This window comes from Pinus tabuliformis, chromosome 5_2, assembly GCF_031772625.1.
Source record: "Pinus tabuliformis cultivar Carrire ecotype Pingquan chromosome 5_2, CPIR1, whole genome shotgun sequence".
Taxonomy (NCBI): Eukaryota; Viridiplantae; Streptophyta; class Pinopsida; order Pinales; family Pinaceae; genus Pinus; species Pinus tabuliformis.
Window position 1 is genome coordinate 920,162,261 of NC_142306.1, and position 22,891 is coordinate 920,185,151.

The 22,891-nt window shown below is 41.4% G+C and overlaps 1 protein-coding gene across 7 annotated transcripts in view; it reads right to left on the reverse strand.

Annotated features, from left to right (window-relative positions):
* The window catches only part of LOC149162279 (uncharacterized), a 342,764-nt gene that overhangs the window by 131,876 nt on the left and 187,997 nt on the right, over positions 1-22,891 (reverse strand). For all 7 annotated transcript variants that reach the window (XM_089437188.1, XM_089437190.1, XM_089437185.1 and 4 more), the window contains exon 19: positions 16,691-16,977. In XM_089437188.1, coding sequence (XP_089293314.1) covers positions 16,691-16,977 — 287 coding nt within the window. The remainder of the gene's footprint in view (positions 1-16,690; positions 16,978-22,891) is intronic.

Below are 22,891 nucleotides of genomic sequence, written 5' to 3' on the forward strand. Positions count from 1 at the left end.
AGACTTGTCCTTTCATATTCTAAACTACTCAAAGCCCATTCAGTTTCAGAGTGTTGGATTCATTCATGACAGTTCACCTCCAATTGTTCCAGACTCTGCCCCTCTTCCACAGCAACAACAACAACAGATTGTGAAATGCCAACACTGTGACCGAGTTGGCCATTTGAAAGATCACTGTTTTGATCTTCATCCATGTAAGCACTGTCATAAAACTAGTCATTCTTCACACAGATGCTTCAGAAATAAACGTCCTGCAAGAACAAAGATTCATCTTGGATGGATCGCTTCTTGGCAATGGGCATCAATAGCCAAGAAGATATTCCAAACACATGTCAGAACTTGTTCCAGAGTATTGAACAATCTTGCAGTTGAGTTTTCTCCATCATCTCACCCTGTATCTGACAGGGGGGGAAATGATGGTCATCTACAAGCTTCAAAGTCACATCAAGCGAGCCTGAGCCACAACCTGCCACACCAGTTTCAGAGTTGTAGCCAGAAACAAAGATGCCCATAAACATGCCTTCAGTTGGTAATCTGGAACACTTCCTCTAGTAGAAGACTTTAGCTTCTTGCCAGTTTTGAAAGAATTCCAGGAACAAAATTGAGAAACACTTCCTCTAGCAGAAGACTTCAGCTTCTTGCCAGTTTTGGAAGAGTTCCAGGAATTGCATTAAACATTCCAGAGTCGTTGGTCATCCTTAAACCATCATAGGTTGAGACTTCCCTTTTCAGGTTGAAGTTCTCCCTTTTATGCGAGGTGAGACCTCCCTTTCATGGTTGAAGGTTTCCCTCTTCAAAACAATAGGAGCACTTCCTCTAGCAAAAGACTTCAGCTTCTTGCTAGTTTTGGAAGAGTTTCGGGAACTACACTAAGCGTTCCAGTGTTGATGGTCATCCTTAAACCACCGCCCTTTATACCAACATTTCAGAGAGCACATTCAGCGTAGTGCTGCCATGCATTTTTGCACATTTTGTATTACAGCTCTCTTTTTGGACTCATACATAACCCTTCGGATTAAGGGGAGGAATGTTGGACACCTAATCCTCAATGGGTTAGTGTGGAAGCCAAATAGACAAAAGGAGTCTAAGAGACCTTGGGATGTGGAACCCAACGGTCACATAATGAATTATAAATGTATATCTCTTTCTCATATTTTATCTTTCATATTCTATTACTGCCCATGTGTGTTTAACAGGAAGGCCAAATGAAGTTCCTCATCTGCCAAAATGAATAGGAGGACTCTAATAACAGTGATGAAGGTGGTGGCCTCTTAATCTCCAAGAAAATAACTTGTCGTACTCCCAAGTGGTTGATGGGGTACCAAGAACATCCTCATGGGTCTTTAATTGAATTGAACAAGTTTGTGCTCCATCTATAAGGGCTAGAATAATGATGCAAGCCCTCCCTTGTCTCCCTAGGCAAGACAAATGCCCATCTGGGCCCTGGATCAACTGCCATGTGTGTGATGCAAGTGTGTAGCCAATGTTGCATGAAACGCTCTCCCCCCCCAGCAAGGATCCAAACCAAGATCTGCGTCCCATATGGATCTGTGGGTGAACCACTGTTGGATTTGCGGCTCAAAAATTAGGAACTACAGTTCGAGCCGACAAACACAGTTCTTGGAGCTTCGGAATCGTGTCATCCCTATCCATTGTTCTCGATTTTCGAACTACGGATCTGCCTCAGATCTGCATGGATTGGGCACAGATCCCAAGCGAATCCAATTCCCGATGAGTGCTTCCACGACGGCTGACTCAAACATTTTTTTCTTCAACGTGAGTTGGCGGTGGGTTCAGGTTGAGTTACAGAATAATATATGGGCATAAAGCTCATTTCCTCACTCTTGTATTTTTGGAGAGCTTGGAGAAGAGAGGCTCGAGGAGAGCTTGGAGGAGTGAAGGAGGAGGATCTTGGAGGAGTAAAGAAGGGCTTCCATCAACAAGAGCTAAAGAGGTAAGTGCAAACCCCAAACTCCCTCATTTTTCTGTCATTGTTGTTTGTAATTTTTCTCCTCCCTCTCCTACTCTTTCCCATTCTTTCTTCTTGCTCATTTCATTGCAAGTTGTCCATCTATAGTCATATTCCAAAATGGTGTTCTTTTGGCTTCTATGTATCATTCCACTTTTGGTTTCCACGTAGATTGTATTTTATTAAAATAATTAATATTTTTAATGGGGTTCCTAAGTCTAAACTTAGGGAAATTAAAGTATTAAAGGGTATTAATCAAAATATGGGTGAGAATGATTTAGAAGGCAGATCAAGTCAATTTTTAATCTTAGTCGTTGATTAGAGACTTAATATCGGTCATTGAAGTCTCAACAAGAAAAGTATAAAGAGGCTTGGGGTTCATTTAGAAACACACACGGAGAGAAGGAATTGATCTAGAGTTCGATTTTTGGGCCTAGGAGGCTGGGAACTCGAACTAGGTGATCATTCTACCGCTGAGGGGCAGGGATAGTTCGAGAGTACTAATAGAGAAGCGACACAGCTGGGAAGGTTGACGCAGTAGACAGAAGAGACACCGTAAGGCTGACGCAGGGCCTACACAGGGCCACCGCAAAGATAGCTGGGGTTAGCCCGTTTTGCTGTCGGATTAGCCGGAATCTGCCGGGTGAAGTGAGGTAAAACTCACTCAATTTTTTTCGTCATTGTATTTTCTCTGTCACTGGATTGCCAGGAGGGCATCCAGCATTGTATTCAGAATTACTGCTTAATAATACAAAACCCTCAGAACTGTTGCACTAGTTTTCCCACATTGGGTTTTTTCAGGGACTATTTTGTCCAAAAATAACTGTGTCCTATGTATCTTGTTCTTTGCTCAGTTTTTTGTTTCATGTAATCAAAATTAAAGTAGTGTAGGCTGCAGAAGTAAATTACTTCAGTATTCAGAAAATAACTTGATAATGTATATTAAAATCAAGTAGGAGAAGTAAATTCAGTGTTACTACAGTAGGGGTTCCTTGGAGTAGGAATTTTCACATGGTATCAGAGCAATGATTTTGAAACAAGAAGAGCAGATCCAACACTGAGTAGAGAGGCCTATAGCTACATTTGGCAGCAATTCAAATCCCCTTGAAGGGATTGCACAGTCCTTGCCGGGAAAGCAGAGATTCCAAGGAAATCTCTCTCTAAGAGAGTCGAAAAAGAGGTACGATTTCTAGTTAATGAGTTTGCAGAAGCAGAGGGAGTGATGCAGAGCCTCAGCGTAGTGCTTGAAGGGCACAATTTCTGTCGGGGCAAAAATCCATCGGAAAAGAGCGAAGGCGCATAGAAGGAGAATTTTCTCCTCAGAGAACTTTTCGCCGAAAAGTTCGAATTTCTCACTTGCTAAAGAGCTAAGCAATTACTAGAGGAGTCAATTCAACAGTTTGGGTGAGACGACATCGCATGGACTCAGAGATCAGGACAAGTTGGAAGGAGCTTCCAACTATGTCATATGCAAGACCAGAATCTTAGCTGTTCTGGAGGAGTACGATCTCGAAGCATACGTCAAGAGTGTTGTGGTTGTTCCTGTTGACAATGATCAAAAGAAGAAGTACAAGACCGAGCAGGGGAAGGCGAAGAGGTTCATACTTGATGGAGTTCGAGACCATGTGGTCTCACACTTGTAGGGCAAAGATACAGCCCAAGAGACGTGGGAAGATTTGTCTTACTTGTATGCAGGCTCTTCCGAACAGCGAAAGATGTACCTAGAACAAAAGTTGCAGTGAACGTTGATGCAGAAGGGAGAAGGAGTTAACTCTTATCTTCAACATCTTCAAGACACCAGAGACCAGCTTGTTGCAGTGGGGTCTACTCCTCAATCTACCGTGGTGGTAAGGACAGGCCTGAATGGAGTCTCGAATGAATGGAAAGTCTTCGCCCAAAGAATATTGGGCAGGGAAAGACTACCTTCATGGGAGGAGATGTGGGCAGCACTTCAATAGGATGAATTAAGGAGGGACTTGGTAAAGGTCAACCTCAATGGCAAAGTGGCACAAAGACCAAGGAAGAGGAAGAGAACGTAGCTCTAGCATCAAAGGCACAATAGAAGTAGAAGCGAAAGGACATTTTGAAGGTGAAATGTTTTAGATGTGGTGAGATGGGCCACTTTGCATCTCAGTGTCCTTTGAAGCAAAAGGATAAGGATGAGAAACATTATCCTAAGGTTGCTCCAGCAAAGATTGACGAAGATGAGTTTGCCATGAGTGCTCACGCATCTATAGGAGGGAAATGGGGCAATATTGAGCTATAGTCGGGAGGGCTACATGTGGGCAGGATCCTTAAGGAGTCCACCTCTTGGATCAATCCCATGCTACGGGAGCCCGAGATTCAGCAGTAGCGAGATGGACTTAGTGTCAGATGATGTAGTGGATTATTTGGAGAGACAGATGCAGTAGCTTGAGACCATAGAGTGATCTGCACAGAGCAAGGTTGGCAACAGTGCAGATCGCACAGTGCAGAAGTCAGCAGCAGCGTAGAAGATTCAGAGGGCTAGAGACTACTAGCAATCAAATTCGAACGTTCATGGTATTATGCTGAACACAGTTAAGTTCAATAATTTTGGATGCTTTTCAGTTGCTTCTCTTAGCAACTGAGTTGCAATATGAATGTAGTGTTAGCAGTGGCAGTGCTAGAAGCATAGCAGATGCAACATTTGAGAGGGAGTTATAATACATATACAACAGTGGCAGTGGAAATGTCATGGGTAGCAGCACAGTTGCAGCAGCAGCAGAGTGTTGGTGGCAGCAATAGTGCGGAAAGGAGATGCTTCAAAGACAGAGCAACATGCAGTTGGACATTATTGCTAGAGCACTTTCCTTGCTAAGAGGGAGTGTTCTTTTTGGTAGCATCGGATGTGCTCTAGCCATGAAAATTGGTGGAGAGGCTAAGGTACATGAGTTCTAAAGACCCCAGAAACACTTTGGTGAAATTCCACCCTGATTGTATATTATTAAAATAATTAATATTTTTAATGGGGTTCCTAAGTCTATACTTAGGGAAATTAAAGTATTAATGGGTATTAATCAAAATATGGGTGAGAATGATCTAGAAGGCGGATCAAGTCAAGTTTTAATCTTAGTCGTTGATTAGAGACTTAATCTCGGTCGTTGAAGTCTCAACAAGAAAAGTATAAGGAGACGGCTTGGGGTTCATTTAGAAACACACACGAAGAAAACGAATTGATCTGGAGTTTGATTTCTGGGACTAGAAAGCTAAGAACTTGAACTAGGTGATCATTCTGCAGCAGAAGGGCAAGGATAGTTCGGGAGTCCTGACAAAGAGGCGAAGAGAAGCTAGTGGAGGCAATGCAGCAGCTAGGAGGACTGACATTGGGCCAATCTGGGCCCACGCAGGCCTGACACAGAGCCAAAAGGGCCAACGCAGAAGCAGTAGTTTCCCTCCACGCAGAAAACCGAAACTGTCGGGAAACTATCGAAACTGTTGGGAAGGTGGACGCAGTAGGCAGAAGAGACAGCACAAGGCTGACGTAGAGCCTGAAAGGCTGATGCATGGGACTACACAGGGCCAGCGCAGAGATAGCTAGGGTTAGCTAGTTTTGTTGTCGGATCAGTCGAAATCTGCTGGGTGAAGTGAGGTAAAACTCACTCAATTTTTTTCGCCATTGTATTTTCTCTGTCACTGGATTGCCAAGAGGGCATCCAACATTGTATTCAGAATTAGTGCCTAATAATAGAAAACTCTCAGAGTTGCTACACCGGTTTTCCCGCATTGGGTTTTTCCAGGGAGTATTTTGTCCAAAAAAACTGTGTCCTATGTATCTTGTTCTTTGCTCAGTTTTTTGTTTCATGTAATCAAATTTAAAGTAGTGTAGGTTGTAGAAGTAATTTACTTCAATATTCAAAAAATAACTTGATAATGTATATTAAAATCAAGTAGGAGAAGTAAATTTAGTTTTGCTACAGTAGGAGTTCCTTGGAATAGGAATTTTCAAAAGTAGGAATATAAGGGAAGAAGAACAAGACGATAGTGGTCCCCATATGAGTGACCCAATGCATGATGAGGAGGAAGGGTTTGAAGAGGACACTGAAATGCTACAAGGGAAAGTTGTGTTGATTTGGGGTAGCATCAAATGTGCTCTAGCCATGAAAATTGGTGGAGAGGCTAAAGCACATGAGATCTCCAAGACCTAGAAATGGTTTGGGTAGATTCTACCCAGTTAATGAGATATTAAAATAATTAATATTTTTAATGGAGTTCCTAAGTCTAAACTTAGGAAAAATAAAATATTAATGGGCATTAATATAAAACCGGGTTAGAAGGTTCCAAAAGACATGCATCAAGCCAAATCTAATCTTAGCCGTTGATTATGTTGAAATTTCTAAGTCTAACTATTAGAAACCCTTCATGTACTTTTCTGATTTATTTCTGCCTACTTGTTCTGTTAAACTAACAAGTTATTTACCATGTAAATACTGAAAATAAATACAAGTACTTGCTCAACACATTACAAATCATCAACTGAAGGAAACAAGACAAGCACACAAGTGACACCATTGTTTTTGGACTAATGTCCCCAGAAAAACCTAATGCGGGAAAACCAGTGCATCTATCTGAGGGTTATAATTATTTAACAGATTCATAATACAATCTGGGTGCCAAAACCGGCTCACCCAACAGAGAATAATCTCGGCAATAGTACCTTTCAGTCGGAGACAAATATTCCGACTGGAACCCCGGATAAACAATCCCACAACTCTCAGCTCCAATCTACTACACGAAAACCCCCAGCGTATGCCTCTATGAACTACGTCAGCCTCTCTGGCCCAACGTCGGCCCAATAACCCCTACATCAACCTCTGGAGGCACTGCGTCAGCCTCTAGAGCCTTCGTGTCACCCATTGTTTTAAGATCTGGCCGACTTAGAACCGACTCGGTCGAGTTGGTCCGAGCCGGAAAAAAAAAATTCAACACGGCAAAAAATTCAGTTCGGTCGACCGAGTTATGACTGACCCAACCGAGTCATAGCATGACTCGGCCGACTCGACCGGATCCGTAACTACTCGACCGAGTAGCTGACAGTGGCCAGTGAACCATAAAACACGCCTTTTTTATTTTTCTAAGTGTGGGGGACTCCAAAGGGGTTTATGAATTAGTTTGCTGGTCATTGGGGTCCATTCCCCTCTCCAAAACCCTAGTATTTGATCATATTGCCCTACTAAGGCTATGCTATTCATGGTAATGTTAAATTCTTAAAGTAAAAGTGACATTCTCCTTAATCTTCATTTTCATCCTTTTACTTAAATTTTTAACATTACCATAAAATGACTCAGGATGTTTGAGAGTGGTTCCGGCCTCATTAGATTTCATATGGAGAAAGTAGAATTTTAGATGTCATTCAAAATCCAGCAAATTTATCGATTTTTTAGGATTTCAGGATGGGGGGATTGCAATGTTTCCGTTGACTTTTGTCATGTATTAGGGTATGGAACTCGTATTTAATCAAGAGCACCAATCCCTCTATGTACCTTGATGTTAGTGACATTGGTTGTCGAACTCCTCCGGGATTCGCTCCCAAACCGGAAGCTTTCGAAAATGTCACTCTCGCTCCTGTTTTCGCTCCCGCTCCCATGTACCACTGAGCCAGATGATGTTGGCAACTCTAGCAGTACCCAATAGTACTGGTCACAGACTTTTGTTGTAGAGGGCATTTCTAACCTCCTTGGTTATGTGTTTTTGTTTTGATCTCTATATCATCATCGTGTATGTATTGGACAGTGCAATGGGTGCCATTTTAATATAATGGATATATTCATGAGCCTACTTTGATCATATGTTGTCTTCTAACTATATTCTAACGTTGTGTGCTTGGAAACATGAATGAAAATCTTTAAATTTATGTGCTTTTATATAAAATATTCAATGTATTTTTTACAACGACCAATTCATTGAAATCGAGCTAGCCGAGTCGATACCGAGTCGGAGTCGGAGTCGGAGTCGGAGTCGACCCTCGGGCGAGTCGGAGTTTTAAAACATTGGTGTCACCCACACTAGCTCATTGAGGCACTGCATAGCTCCTGGTTGCCTCTGCCTAGGCCTTGACTAGCTCTGCGTGAGCCTCTAACTGGCTTTGCGTCCCTCTCTCCCGGTTTCTGCTCTGATTCTCCCGATACCCTCTCTGCCTCTCTGCTTTTGTATTCACTGCCCCTCAGTTACAACTCTAATCACTCCTTCGATTTTCTCAACAAGCCCTGCTGCAGAAAATCGAATTCTTGATCAACTCTGTGCATTCTCCAAGTGACCCTCAAGCCTCCTCTTATACTTTTCTGGTTGACAAATCAGCGGCCGACATTATGTCCCTAATCGACGGCTATAAGATTAACTCTAGCTTAATCCATGACTTTTGGACCCTTCTAACACAGTTTTATATTAATTCACATTAATATCGTATTTTCCCCAAGTTTAGACTTAGGGACTCCATTAAAAATATTTATTTATTTTATATCTCCCAAACTGTTTAGAATCTGCCCAAACCATTTATGGGTATTGCAGATCTCATGTGCCATAGTCTCTCCACCAATTTTCGTGGCTAGAGCACATCTGATGCTACCCCAAATCAACACTCCCTCTTAGCGAGGACTGTGCTCTAGTAATACTCCTCTCTGAGTATCACCCTGATCATCCGGCATCGGTCCCTGTGCCAATGTTAGGCTTGTTGCCCCCATCATCTGCACTACTGCATCATGTACTGCTACCCATGGCCTTGCCATTGCCACTATTGCATCCATATGGCAGCTCCCTCTCATCTTGTTGCATCGTGCTGCTCATAGCACTCCCACTGCTAACTGTTGCACTACAACTCAGTTACTGAGAAATAAGTAACTGATCTCCCAACTCTGACATCTTCGTCAGGGTAAAGACACCCATGAAGCTAAAACTCCCTCTGTCGCTGACAAGTGCTCCCTCTCTGACTCCTGCGCTACTGCAACAACTCCATGCATCTCGCACTGTTGCCTCACTTTGTCTTGGGACTCCTGCACTGTAGCTCCCTCTGTCGCTTCAGCCGCATCCGTCTCTACCGACATCCGCCAGTACTCCTACTCCTCTTCAGGGCTCCCATAGCAAGGTATAATCCAAGAGGCTGGGTACCTCAAGGATCCTGCCGCTCATCGCCTGTAGTCCGTCTGACTACAGCTCGATGTCTCCCCACTTCCGCTCAAGTGGCATGTGAGCATTCATGGCACAATCATCATGTCTCCACTTCCTTCTCAGCCCTTGCTAGCGCAACCATGGTCTCGAAAAGCCTCTCCCTTGCTCTTCTTCCTTGGACAGTGGGTCGCATCATGACCCAGTTCCCCACAGTGGAAGCATTTGACCTTGGAGAGGTCTTTCTTCTTCCATTTATCCTGCTTTCCCTCAGATGCTAGGCCAGCATCCACCTCTTCCTCCTTGATTTTGACCGCCTTGCCGCTACTTCCCGCCTTAGTCGGCCTTCTAATCTCTTCTTGGCGAGGAGCCACCCACAGTTCCTCCCAATCTAGAAGGGTCGCCCTGCCCAGTGTGCTCTAGACAAACACCTCCCAATCTTCTGAGACTACATTCAGGGTTGTTCTCGCCATCAATTCTTGATCTGGCGTGGCCCTTATGGAAGTCAGTTGATCCCGGATCTCCTTCAATTGACCAAGGAAGGTGTCGATCTGTTCTCCCTTCTGCATCTAGTATGACCGCAGCTGATTTTCTAGTAGCATCTTCCTCTACACGGAAGCATGCCGATACAACTTTGTTAGGGCCTCCCACATCTCATTTGTCGTATTCTTCTCGGCAATATGTGGTACTACATGCTCCTTGACCCCGTCAAGGATGATGCTCTTGGCCCTCGACATTGCATCCTCGTACTTATCGTTATCAACCGGGTCAACAGGGACCACTAGTCCTCAAGGCAGTTGCTTGAGACGGTTCCTGTCTAGAATGGATAAGATTCTGGCCTTCCAGACTACGAAGTTTGAGGCTTCATCCAGTCTGTCCTGGTCTCTTACCCTGTTCACTACCATCTCGTTACTCCTCTACTCTCCTCCTAGAAGTTCTCGGTGTGACTCCCTCTAAGCCTCGATTTCCCTCCTGGAAACCCCTCTGCCAATGTCGAGATGCCCCCACTCCGATCGTTAGTGCAGTTGCACTATTGATCCGGATTTCTTGGCTAGAAATCCTCAGTAGCAACTCCCTCCACCTTGGTCTTGTCCTGTTAGGTATTGTTTTGACTACAGTACCCCACCAACTTCACTCTGCAACTCACCCTAAACCTCTAACTAGCTCTGCGTCCCTCTCTCCCGACTTCTGCGCTAATTATCCCGGTACCCTCTCTACTTCTGTATTCACTGCCCCTTAGCTACAACTCTGAACACTCCTTCGATTTCCTCAACAAGCCATGCCCCAGAAAATCGAATTCTTGATCAACTCGGTGTGTTCTTCAAGTGACCCTCAAGCCTCCTCTTATACTTTTCTCGTTGAAAAATCAACGGCCGAGATTAAGTCCCTAATCAACAGCTAAGATTAACTCTGGCTTGATCCATGACTTTTGGACCCTTTTAACACAGTTTTATATTAATTCACATTAATAATCAGGCCCAAACCATTTCTGGGTATTGGAGACCTCATGTGCCTTAGCCTCTCCACCAATTTTCGTGGCTAGAGCACATCTGATGCTACCCCAAATCAACAAATTAGAGATGTAATCTCGGTCGTTGAAGGACCAATAGGAAAAGTATAAGAGGAGGCTTGAGGGTCAATTAGAGAAAACACCAAAGTGATCAATCATTCGATTTGCTACAGCGGGGTTGATAAGAAAAGTCGAATCAGTGATCAACAGCGAGGGGCAGTGAGTACTGGACAGAGAGGCAGAGACAGTGCCGACAGACCAGCACAGAGGCAAAGAGCGAGAAGCGGCAGCAAGAGCAGGCCAGGCAGAGCCCAGTAGAGACAGCGCAGATGCTAGAGGGACTGCGTCATCCACGCAAAGAATAGTTGGAGTGACGCAGAGGGTCCCAGAGGTTGCGCAGTGCCTCAGAGGGTTGATGCAGAGAGGTTTTGGGCTGACGTAGAGGCCAGAAGGGTCAGCGCAATGCTTCCGAGAGGCTGGAGACGGTTTCGTGGGATAGGTTTTCTGAATACCTGTTTCCAAATAGAGAGGTATTGCTGCCAATTGTTTTCTCTCTGTCAGGTGAGCCAATTAGCACCCAGTTGTACTCAAGGAAAAACTGCATAATAATAAACCCTCAAAATAGCTACACCGGTTTTCCCACATTGGGTTTTTCCGGGGACATTTGTCCAAAAATAATGGTGTCACTTGTGTGTTTGTTTTCTTTCAACTGATGATCTGTAGATGTTGAGACTATATTGTGCTTATTTCGTTATTTACATGTTTTAAATAACTTGTTCGAATTTAACAAGTAGAAGAAATAAACCAGAAGAATACAAATTAAATTTCTAACGGATAGACTTAGAAATTTCAACAAGTTGCATTGACACCCTTGTGGAATTATGTGACCAAATTTGAAAGGGGGAAAAGCTGGTGGAAGCTACAATTTTTTGTGTCCTCATGGTTGTCATGGAGGAAAACCATATGTTCATATACTCGTGTGAGGAGCCATCTTTGTGGGGTGTTGGAAAGTGACGACAAAAAGGGTGTCGTGGGGATGGCAATTTGCCCTAAGGTTTCATTTGAACAAAGAAGAAAATGCATCCAAATAGAGGAGGTTGCACAATGGAAAAACAAAAAACTCATTCTAAATCAAGTGCAACCTCTAGATTTCGTAGCTCAACTCCTCACGGTACTTCTGCAACCTCTAGAAGTAGAAGAACAATAGGGGATTTCTTGAATGTTGTTGGGAGGGATGATGTGGATGGAAAGATACTTCGGTTTTTTGTGTTTCTAGTGTACCATTCAATGTGCTTCTCTCTCCCTATTGGCATGATATGGTTAAGGCCATCAATGAAGCCCCAAATGGATACAAGAGCCCCAACTATGAGAAAGATAGAACAATGTTATTAGAAAGAGAAAGAGCAAAGGTTCAAAGATCTTTGACATGTTTTACAAAAGAGTGGGTGGATTGTGGGGTATCAATTGTATCATATGGGTCGAGAAATGTTAGAAACCAACATTTGATAAATGTTCTTGGTGTTCCTACTAGTGATGCAGTGTCTATTGCATTTCATGACTCCTCCATCAGTGCAACTTCCCAAAATATTGCAGATCTCTTATTGAAATCAATCAAAGATGTTGGTCCTAATAATGTGGTTCAAGTGATCACTGAAAATGCAGCAAATTGTAAGGCAGCAAGAAAAATTATTCAACTTACCCATCCACACATCTTTTGGCATGGGTGTTGGGTGCACACATTGAACCTTTTGATGCATGATATTGTGAAGCATAAAGAACGTGGATGGATTAATGAGATTTACAAAAGAGGGAAGCAACTCATTAAATTTATCATAGGGCATTCAAGGGTAAACTACTCTTATGGCAATTACTCCAAGTTGTAGTTGCTTAAACTTGCAAAAACAAGATTTGCAGTTATTACCTCACCTTTAGGCGGCTAGTTAAGGTGAGACAAGCTTTAACTAATATAGTGACCTCTGAATCATGGGATGACATTAACACTAATAGAGATGGTGCTAATGTAGCCGAGGACACTATTCTTGGCAATTACTTTTGGTCACAAATTAAATATATTTTGCAATTCACCAAACCAATTTATTACATGATCAAGTTTGCAGATTCAGATCGGCCAATAATTGGGGAGGTTTATGAGAAAATGGATAGCATGTTGGGGCAGATTAAAGACATTGTTGAGCCTAGAGATGTCACCTTGTACAATTATATTTGTGCAGAGGTGGAAAAACGATGGGATATGCTAAACATTACATTGCATACCTTAGCATATGTTCTGACACCTAAATATTATCTCCATCATGGCTTTCAACATCAGCACCTAGATCCAGAGGTTCTATAAGGTTATATGAAAGCATTGGATAAATTAGTCCCTGATGAAGAGAAGACTGCCACGCTACTAAAAACATTTGAGCAACTATACGCTTAGCAACGGTCCATTTGTGAGCATGGATGCAATTAGAGATTGAGAGAATCTATCCTCTCTTGAGTGGTGGAACATGCATGGAGGTGCTACTCCACTTCTACAAACTTTGGCATTGCAGGTGCTATCACGAGTGGTAAACACTTCTTCCGCAGAGAAGTGTTGGAGCTCTTATTCTTTTATCCATAGTGTTAAAAGGAACGGGTTAAATTTAGACTTGGTAGAGAGTTTGGCTTATGTTCACTACAACTTGTGATTGTTGTCCCATTATTGTGATGATGAAAAGACCAATAAAGACCTTAAGGTTCGGGACAAAAATCCAGAGGAGGCCAATTTGAAGGATGGAGTGTTGTGATTAGAGCAATTGTAGGATGCTCTTATCCAGGATGATGATGATCGAGTTAAGATGCCAACCCCATCTGGTCCCTTGTTTCCCAGGTTCCATGCTTCAACACCAATAGCATGGGCTTCATCTTCATCAATTCCAGTTCCACAACTTTCAAAGCCACCATCTTCACCATCTTCTTCATTGCCACCACGTGGAGGCTCACGACGTGTTCATGGTGGAAGGAGGAAATATTAGTAGATATAGCCACCATCTTCACCATCTTCTTCATTGCCACCACGGGGAGGCTCATGTCCTGTTCGTGGTGGAAGGTGGAAAGATTAGTAGATATATTCACAGTTTACTACTTTTGTCATAGATTAGACTTGTAGTCTTGTTGTGAATTTGAACTTTTTTGTCTTACTCTTCCTAGTTCAGTGTGTATTTGAGTCTTGTTGGTGGCCAAGTGGCCTATTTTCTAAACATTATTATTTGGATTTTGGACATGACACATGTTGACAGTTGCCCACTTGCTAGATAAGTTACTTGAATGTTTGATGATTTTATCTTTTAAAAGTTTTATGTTTTTATGATATGCTTAAAAATTTGATGTATGTTTGTAATTGCTAGAATCTACATGGTTGATGCCCGAATAATCAATCATTGATGTACAATGGAATCATGAATGTCATATCTATCTTGATTTATGTAAAAATATGCATGTTTTCATGTCTTCTACAACTAATTTGGTATTTTGGATGATTTTTTAATATAAATGCAAAAAAATATAAAACATTTATAGAGTAGACACTTTGCTTCCTAGATTTTTTGGAAATGGTGCTTTCGCATCCCTGCTTCCAAAACACGTCCCCACTTCGTCCCTACTTCATGCAACATTGGTGGAGGCTCTCAATGCTCACCCTATAAATGCCATTAAGAGAGTCTAGAAGGCTTGGATCCTGATACAGAAACCGAATCCCAAGATGAAGACCCATCTACAATCCTGTATAAGATCCAATGCGTCTCCTCGCCTTCCAGTACAACAATTCATTAGTTCAATTGAGCAAACGAGGTTACGAATCATGGAACCAAGTGCGCACTTCACAATGGCATGCCCTTCTGTAATGGCCTTTAGAAGGTACAGGTGTCCTCATGTTCCAGAAGGTTAAGCAAGGACTCTATTAGGTGGTTTCATGTGATGGAATGGAGTGGGGTAACAAGGAAGGATCCAAGCCACATGCCATGGTACAAGGGTAGCTCTAATGAGGGACATACTTGGGTGTATAGATGTAGGATGGAGAAATCGTGGTATATGAATTAGCCCGGCCTTTGTTTTTCCACCCTTCTTATACCTTTCTCCTTTTATTGATTTTTCTTTTATAACCGCTCAGGGTTCCAGGGAATGAGAGCATGATGTGAATTAATATAGAAATCAACACCTCCTTAAGGTTGGGCAATTCATTGCCCACCAGGGGTCGAGACAATCATGGGTTCCTTAATGATGCAGGGGGGCTCATTTAGAGGCCTTAGGAACTAGGGTGATGGCCATGATAATGGGTAGAGCTAATGTTTTCCTTTTGCTCACGAGCGAAATTTTTATGTCCCGACCATCTTTTGCATTTTATTGTACATTTCCTATTGTAAGTGGCCAAATTATGCTTTTAACTTTCTTTTTAGTTGCATCAACCTCTAAGGCATCGTTCCAAGCCCAACCCAAAGTGTGGACAAGGGGAGGGAGAAGCTAACTCCTTGTGGACCAAATGGACAAATGTGGAGCCAGATGGGAAATACGTGAAAAAGGGGTTATAATGAGCAAAGGGGGAGTGATGTATGTGATGTAGGGAAGCGGGACCACCAACCAAAATCGAGGTTTCGCATGTAGTGCCACTCCTAAAGCCAGTAGCCAATAGAGGAGATCCCACGGGACTAGGATACAATATTAACCACAAGTTGGACAAGAGTACTGACCAAGCCCATTCTTTCCAATGAATACCCCCACTAATCCATGCCTAGAAGTATCCATGATAAGTAAACAAAAATACCCAACTACATTATGAAAGTCATAATTTCGAGGTTGGAAAGCCCACTTTCAAACATACGATCATGACAGATGGGCAAAGGTGCATAATGGCTGGCTCAGGGGGTGGAGATGATGGCACATTGAGCTATCTGGTGGCTACAAGGGGTTGTTGGTTGCCGACTGAAGACAATCTAAGAGAAAAATTTCTCTGATGGGTGTCACCTACAGGTGGTGGGTAACAATTCCTTTATATTATATAATATATATCGTGGTGGAGGTTGGAGGTGTAAGGAGGTAGTTGAAGGGAGGGAAAAATGGTTAAGAGAGGAAGGAACAAGGGTAGGGGACATTAGGGAGGACTCAGGAGCATGATAAGGAGAGAAGCAGGGGAGAGGAAGTGTTGTTGAGTAAGGTTTGGGAAAGAATAGGTGGTAGATAAGTTTTGAGGAAGGTTGAGGAGGGTGAATGAGAGGCCAGGGAGGCTAGGGAATATGGAGAGAACCTGGGGAGAAGAAAGGGCATCATGGCTGCACATTGATAGGGGAGGGTCACGTGACAATGCACTAGAATGTAGACTCTAGAGCCAGCTGAAACTGCTTATTGCGGAAAACACACTAGACTATGCTTTGATGGATTATTCTCACCATAAAATTCCAGTTCATCATGGGACAATCATATGCACATATGATATTTCTCGAAACAAGGTCTTCAGCTTAATCTCATACAGAGCTGACATTTCTGTAAATGGTTTCACTTCAACTAGTTGTCTCTGTTCTCAACTAAAGAAGATACCCTCCTTTTGAAGGATGTAGTTGAATAGAGATCTCTCTTTCTGATAATATATAATATCTACCAGCACAGTATTTGTCATGGTGTTCAACAATGTCTAAAGACCTCTTGGCAATAATACTAAATAATTCATTACAATAAGATTCCTGAAGGTTATTAATTTTGTTTATTAGAAAGCTGACTTGTAGAATATAAGGCAGGAATTCTAACAAATCATCCAATATTCTTAGGATAAAATACAGTATACCCTTTAGCAATGTGCTTTTTAGGATCAACATTAGGAATGGAAAGATTCTGGACTTTGAAATCTTAGCCAAATAAAGTGCACAAGCAGAATGATCCAGAAGTTGGTACCATCTTACTTTATGAAAATCCAGATAATGTAACCTCCCTCAACAAGATTCAAACTGTTTCTTTTCATATTATTTTTACAAGAAAACAAATTCAAGCAGGTATGCTTCTTCTAAGCTATAGACTCCAAAAATTATAGTTCTTGGGGATATGTAAAGACTGATTTATAGTACCTTTTCTCCTTCTCGATCAGGATCAAAAAGAGGCTTTTGTTCTGAAGCTGGCATTGCCTGAACATTATTCCAAATCTGATGCCATGAATTTCCTGCTTCAGACATACGTTCCGACAGTCTCCCCTTAGGAGGCCAACTATTTTTTATCTCACTATTTTCCTGCCCTATGCATTCATGACCTTCCATGGTTTTGTCTAAAGAATCATCAATCCAGTCACCTGGTGAATGCCATCTGATGAAATCTTCAAATACTGCCTCTGGATTTGCTGCTTTAAAAGCTGCCATATCTGTGAAAAATGCAAAAATAATAAAGCATTAAAAAAACACTCATCTAATGTGCCCGGAAGCAGCATATAATAATAACCAAGAATAAACGACTATTTTAAGTAACAACATTCCCGTAAGCACACCCCTTGATAATTAATTGCTAAAAATACTAGAATTTATACTTCACTTAGCATAGAGAAGGAAATGGACAAAAAGGACAATCACTCTAAAGTGGACTCAGAAATTATAAAACCAACTATAGATAGCACATGCACCAAGGCCCATGTTGTATCCAGGAACAAACAATTCCATGGAAATTGTTACTGTAATTGTTTATAAATAATATAAAAATAAATAATGAGGATAATTGTAATAATGATTAGTTAATTAGTAATTAGTACTGAAGAGGCATGTCTAAATGGGACATGACCTTCCATGAAGAGGCACTGCTTAGTATATAAGCAGGCCCCTCACTCTCATTTGTATCATCATTCATTCGAACATTTAATATATAATCTTGTATCTTCAGTGGAGATCTACATATCCCAAGTCTTCTGAAGTACTTAACTTGAAGAACGAACTTTGTTCATTCCAGTTTGAAAACCCCATCCATAAAAATGAAAATGGATTGTCTATCTTAAACATTGGTGCTATACCTGATTTCCTTCCCTAGTCAATGCTGCCAATAATTAATGACTAGAATTTCATATAAACATCATATAACCACAGCTTAAAATATTTATAATATAATATTTAAATTATTTTTGTTGCAATTTTATAACCTACCAGTATTTTATCTTCATCTTAATTCCTGTGCATTTTTAGAGTATTTGCCTCACTTTCATCTTGCTTACTGCCTTAGAACCCTTATTCCACTGTCAATCGTATCTCTATTGTTCAAGGACGAAATATGCTGACTAAATCATGTTAGAACATTGGAAAATAGCTGCTCAAATGAGCCATTGTGAATGTTTATCCCGTTGCAGGAAGCATGTTGGTGCGTTAAAATAGACAACACCCCTTGTCCACCAAGCATTGGACAATACACACGTAATTGTACTTTATTACAAAATTCTTAAAACATTTTAATGACAGAGACAAGAATTTTAAATTTAATGTTATATACAAAAAATATTATGAATAACAGCAAAAATAAGCTAGCTTAAAATGATAATAAAGAAAAATAATGATAGTAAGAACAATTAATATAATAGCAATTAATGCCCACGGGGCACAGAATAGACGGTGATGGAGTGCACTGTTAAGTCACTCCGTGATGTGAAGGTCGCTGGTTCAAAACTCCATGGACAAAAATCCAGTCATGTTAAGGGTCGGTGTCGCCCAGGTGGGAGCAATCCCTGGCTGATTGTGATGGCTTAGATGTCCCTGGGCCGTGGTTTCTCAAGCCACAGGTCAAGCCTGATGTAATCTCTGATGAACTCAGACCACTTGACAAACAAACAAAAAAATATAATAGCAATTAGTAAAAGTCAACCCATTACTTGGGCGAAAAAATAAAAAAATCATACCCGGTTATAAAGTGTGCCAATGTGTTCCTTACACATTTGTTCGGGACTTCACTTTCTGAGGGATCATATTTTAAATTATATTCTTCTCATTTATAGAATAAATTCATGAGTTTCATGCTCTGTTGGTGTTAGAGCTTAGTGGCCATCGGGACCCAAAGAAAAAAAGATGTTGTACACCTTCCAACCAGCCACAGCTGCTACCATACAACCTTTCCATTGTCGTTGTAGAATCTCGCCACCATCATCATCATATGATCCAGTTATACACTTTAGCTGTTGCTTCCATACAATTATACTCATATTGAAAATCGCAATGATAATTAAATGTGTAAAACATTTAAATTCATACTGCAATCATTCGTGTTATGATTAAACAGTACATCAGCATTAACAAGTGCATACAATAAATCCATACAATATCAATTACTTATACAACAACAATTATTGAACCATACAACAGGATTTCAAAGCAGTCAAAATTGAGTGCAGGATTTCTCCCCCCAAAATTCGAAAAATGGGCAAACAGCAAACTTTATTTCCAAACTAGAGAAACTAGATACTATCACAGGTTGTACACTTCAAAGCATGATGAATCGAAAATTAACTTTCAAGTAAAGCCTAACCAATTAGAACAAGTTGTACACTTCAAAGCATGATGAATCGAAAATTGACTTTCAAGTAAAGCCTAACCAATTAGAAAAAGGATTGTTCAAAACCATAGTGAGTTGCAACAAGAAAACACAGATAACAAAATCTAGATAGTAAAAATCATAATGAGCTATACGATTTCATAACAAATCTTTCAGCCAAAGTTGCTTCTCTAGGTATTGCCATCTCACAACCAAGTTCTCCAAGCACATCTAATCCACCACCACATCCTTCGAGTGAGAGAATCCCAAAACAAAACATGCCCCCTAGTGGTTTAGCAATCACCAACCAATATTTGCATACTTGATGAGAGCACAACTAAAATTATCAAAGTTTGACAGAAGTGAAAAACAAGGCATGGGATGCTTTAACAAGGAAGAAGTTTTTGAAATAACAATATCAATAACAACAACATTAAAATCAAGTATACCTCCATGCGACTAGAAGCAGACGCATACAATTGATACATGTGGTGGAAAAGGTTTTCCTTTTCGATTAGCTTGATTACATTCGAGGACAGTTATTTTTAAAATTTTCAAGGTATCTAAAAAGAAGACATTTTTACAGAAATCACCAAACTACCACAAAAAAGAAATGTGGATGAGTTTACAAAACTAGTAAACATTGGTTAAGTGAGTACTGAGAATATAAACATAACACCTCATACAATCATAATTGAACTAAAGCCATACAAATTAAAACTACATGATATTACAACCATGGAAACAACAAGAAGTAAGGCAAAAGCTGTAGGAAAAAGGTTTGAAAGGTCATCAATACAAAGATTTGACAAGGTTTATTCATCATGAAAGTATAGCAAATGTAGACACTATAGGGACAAGTGGTTAAGTGGACATAAATGCAACACTCAAAAATGATGTAGATATGAAGCTGAAAAGAATCTAACACGTCTAGTAACAACTCAAGGAGAGGAGGAAGTAAAAACGAAAGAAAATAGTTGATAAGGATGTGGTAAACAAAGGACTCTAGGTCATAGATATGCATCCAATCATTTATATCACTGCAAAATTATAGATGGGAAGGAAGTAGAGGTTCCCACTGAAGAGGACATGATAAACTCTAACGAAAATAATAAATTATAGGTGGGAAGGAAGTAGAGGTTCCCACTGAAGAGGACATGATAAACTCTAACGAAAATAATAAATTATAGGTGGGAAGGAAGTAGAGGTTCCCACTGAAGAGGACATGATAAACTCTAACGAAAATGATATCTTACCAAATGTGTTATTAGCATCAATCACGTGCATTAGGCAAACTTGTAATAAGGACAAATTGAAGGTCCTTAACAAGGTTATAGTCCAAGAGGAAGAAGTGCAACCACCTATACTATGATATATTCCATCTCATCTGAGGAAAAGTGGTACTATATGTTACAGTCAAGATAGAAATCCCAGGATATCACTTATGAAAATTACACGAAGAGTGGAACCAAGGAACCTAAAATTCAACGGAAGCATAAAGAGTAAAAACATCACAATCTTAGTAGACTTTGGAAGTAAAAGCAATTTTGTGGATATAAATATTGCAAAACAATAAATATTTTTGTATATCCTGTGAAGCATTTCATTATTACAATTGTTGATGGTCAACAAGAAAGAGAATTAGGATTGTACCATCGGGTCTTTGTACAAATACAAAACTTGGAAGTACAAATTGGATATTACACTTTAACACTTAGTGTAATCGACATGGTGTTAGGAGAAGTATATTTCATTCAATTGAGAACCTATGCCACAAACCTCCATGAACAATTTATGGAATTCAAATAGCAATTGAAGAACTATAAGCTATCGGTTAGGAAGCCTAGATCATAAGAACAACACAATATATTAAAAGAAAAAGAATTCAAAGAAAACCTAACTACACATTAAGATAATACATCAAATGGCTCCCCGATGGGGCTGCGGAGCCGGCAATGCGTGGTTGTGTCACCACATGACTAAATCCAAATGTTCGAGGTGGGGGTATGGGCCTCCTGGTCCTTTCAGGCATTAATAGCCGTGGGGAGTGGTACAGTGGAGCGGGTGGTTAAGCGTGCGACAAGCATTCTTGAGAATGTTGTCAAGGGTGGCGGGGTGAAATACGATGGAGCAATGGTGATCCTGGGTATTTGCATCTGTGTTTGCATTCGCGTCTGGAGGAAGGTGACGGGCTGGTGGTTGGAAAGGCATGGCGAGCTGGTAAACCTGGTTTTTGTGGGCAGAGAGCTCTGGTGATGTGTTGGGGAGGGTGTCAGGCGCAGGGAAGAGGGAGGCTTCCATTGCTTGCGAAGTTGTGTTCTCTGGTGTGTTCGGTGTATTCAGGTATGGAGAGTCCCTGCTTTGGCTCTAATGGTTAATTGGCAGTGTAGCAGTGGGATAGGGTGGTCGGGGTCAATGGACCGGCCTTCGTTCTTTGACAATGGAAACCGGCCCACCCTCGTGGCATCCCTGTCCATCCGCAGCAGAAAACCAGGAGGGCCTGCTACTGAGTTTGGTTTGTCGAATTCTGCGGGTGGAAGCTCTTCAAATTTCTATTCTAATTTGGTAATAATTCGCTTAACTCCGGAGGGCGCCATTTTCCCAGAGGAAGCTCAGGAGACGTGGCATTTGGTGGATTTTGTTTTGGCTAATTTTCGTTTTATGCAAGTGCGGTCCAGTCGTGTTCAATTTGGAGCTGGAAGCTCTATGCAATTCCCCATCTGGGTCGGCTGCCATGAAGACCTTATCATGGAAGGCTTCCTCCTCTGGTCCTCTTGCTACTAAGGAATCGCCTGCCCAAGCATTCGTTCTGGCTCTGCCTCGCTGTAGTGGCAAAATAGCTAGGAGCTCATGGCAAGGTGTTGTCAGGTCATGAGGTCGTAGAGGTGGAGGACGGTTGGGGCTATGCCGAGTGGGAGGCGTTAGGAGAGGTGGCAAGTAGGGGATGAGTCAAGGGGATGCGAAGAACAATTGCGGACAGATGATTTGGTGTGGTGGACGTCAAGGTGGAGTGAAAAGCGGCCCGGGAGCGTCTAAAGCTCAAGAAGGGCAATTCCACCACTAGTGTTGTGGGGAAAGTTGTCGAGACCTCATTGTTAATCTAATGAATTGAATGGATGTTGTTGAACGCATCTGGAGAGAAGAACATGCGTTGCAGATGGCAACCTTGGAGCGGCTTCACTACTTCCAAAGTCAACTTAGGGAGCGTGTAGTTGTGGTGTGGAGAGGTCAAAATCTGCTCTCAAAGAAAGTTGAAAAGTTGGAGACCTGGATGGCGCACTTCGAAGGGTATGTCCAGTGCGACTTTCGCCCTCCACTGCCTCCTGGAACTACCCCAGACAACCCTGCATTCATTACTTCTGGTGACTAGTATGCTTTCTAGAGTATTTTTTGTTTTAGCTGTGTTTTGGTGCCTATGGCCTAATCGGTTTTGGTTTTTGCCTTTAGAGGCCCTTTTGTATTTTTGTCATATGGTGAACTTTTTGGTAAACAAACCCGATCGGGGTGAGACCACTTGTTTTGACAGCATCTTCTATGTGCTCCTTTCTCCAAAATTAATACAAGATTGACTTACAAAAAAGAAATACAATCAAATGGCATAAAGACTTATTCTCAATGTTGCAAACATTGGCATCAGAATAAAATCAGCAATCGTCTGGAAAACCAAAAAATCATAACAATCGCAAAAATAATAGTAAAAATCGGCAAACATAGGCAAAATTAAGATACCATCAAAATATCGTTAAAAATCAGCAAACATCGACTAGGCCAAAAAA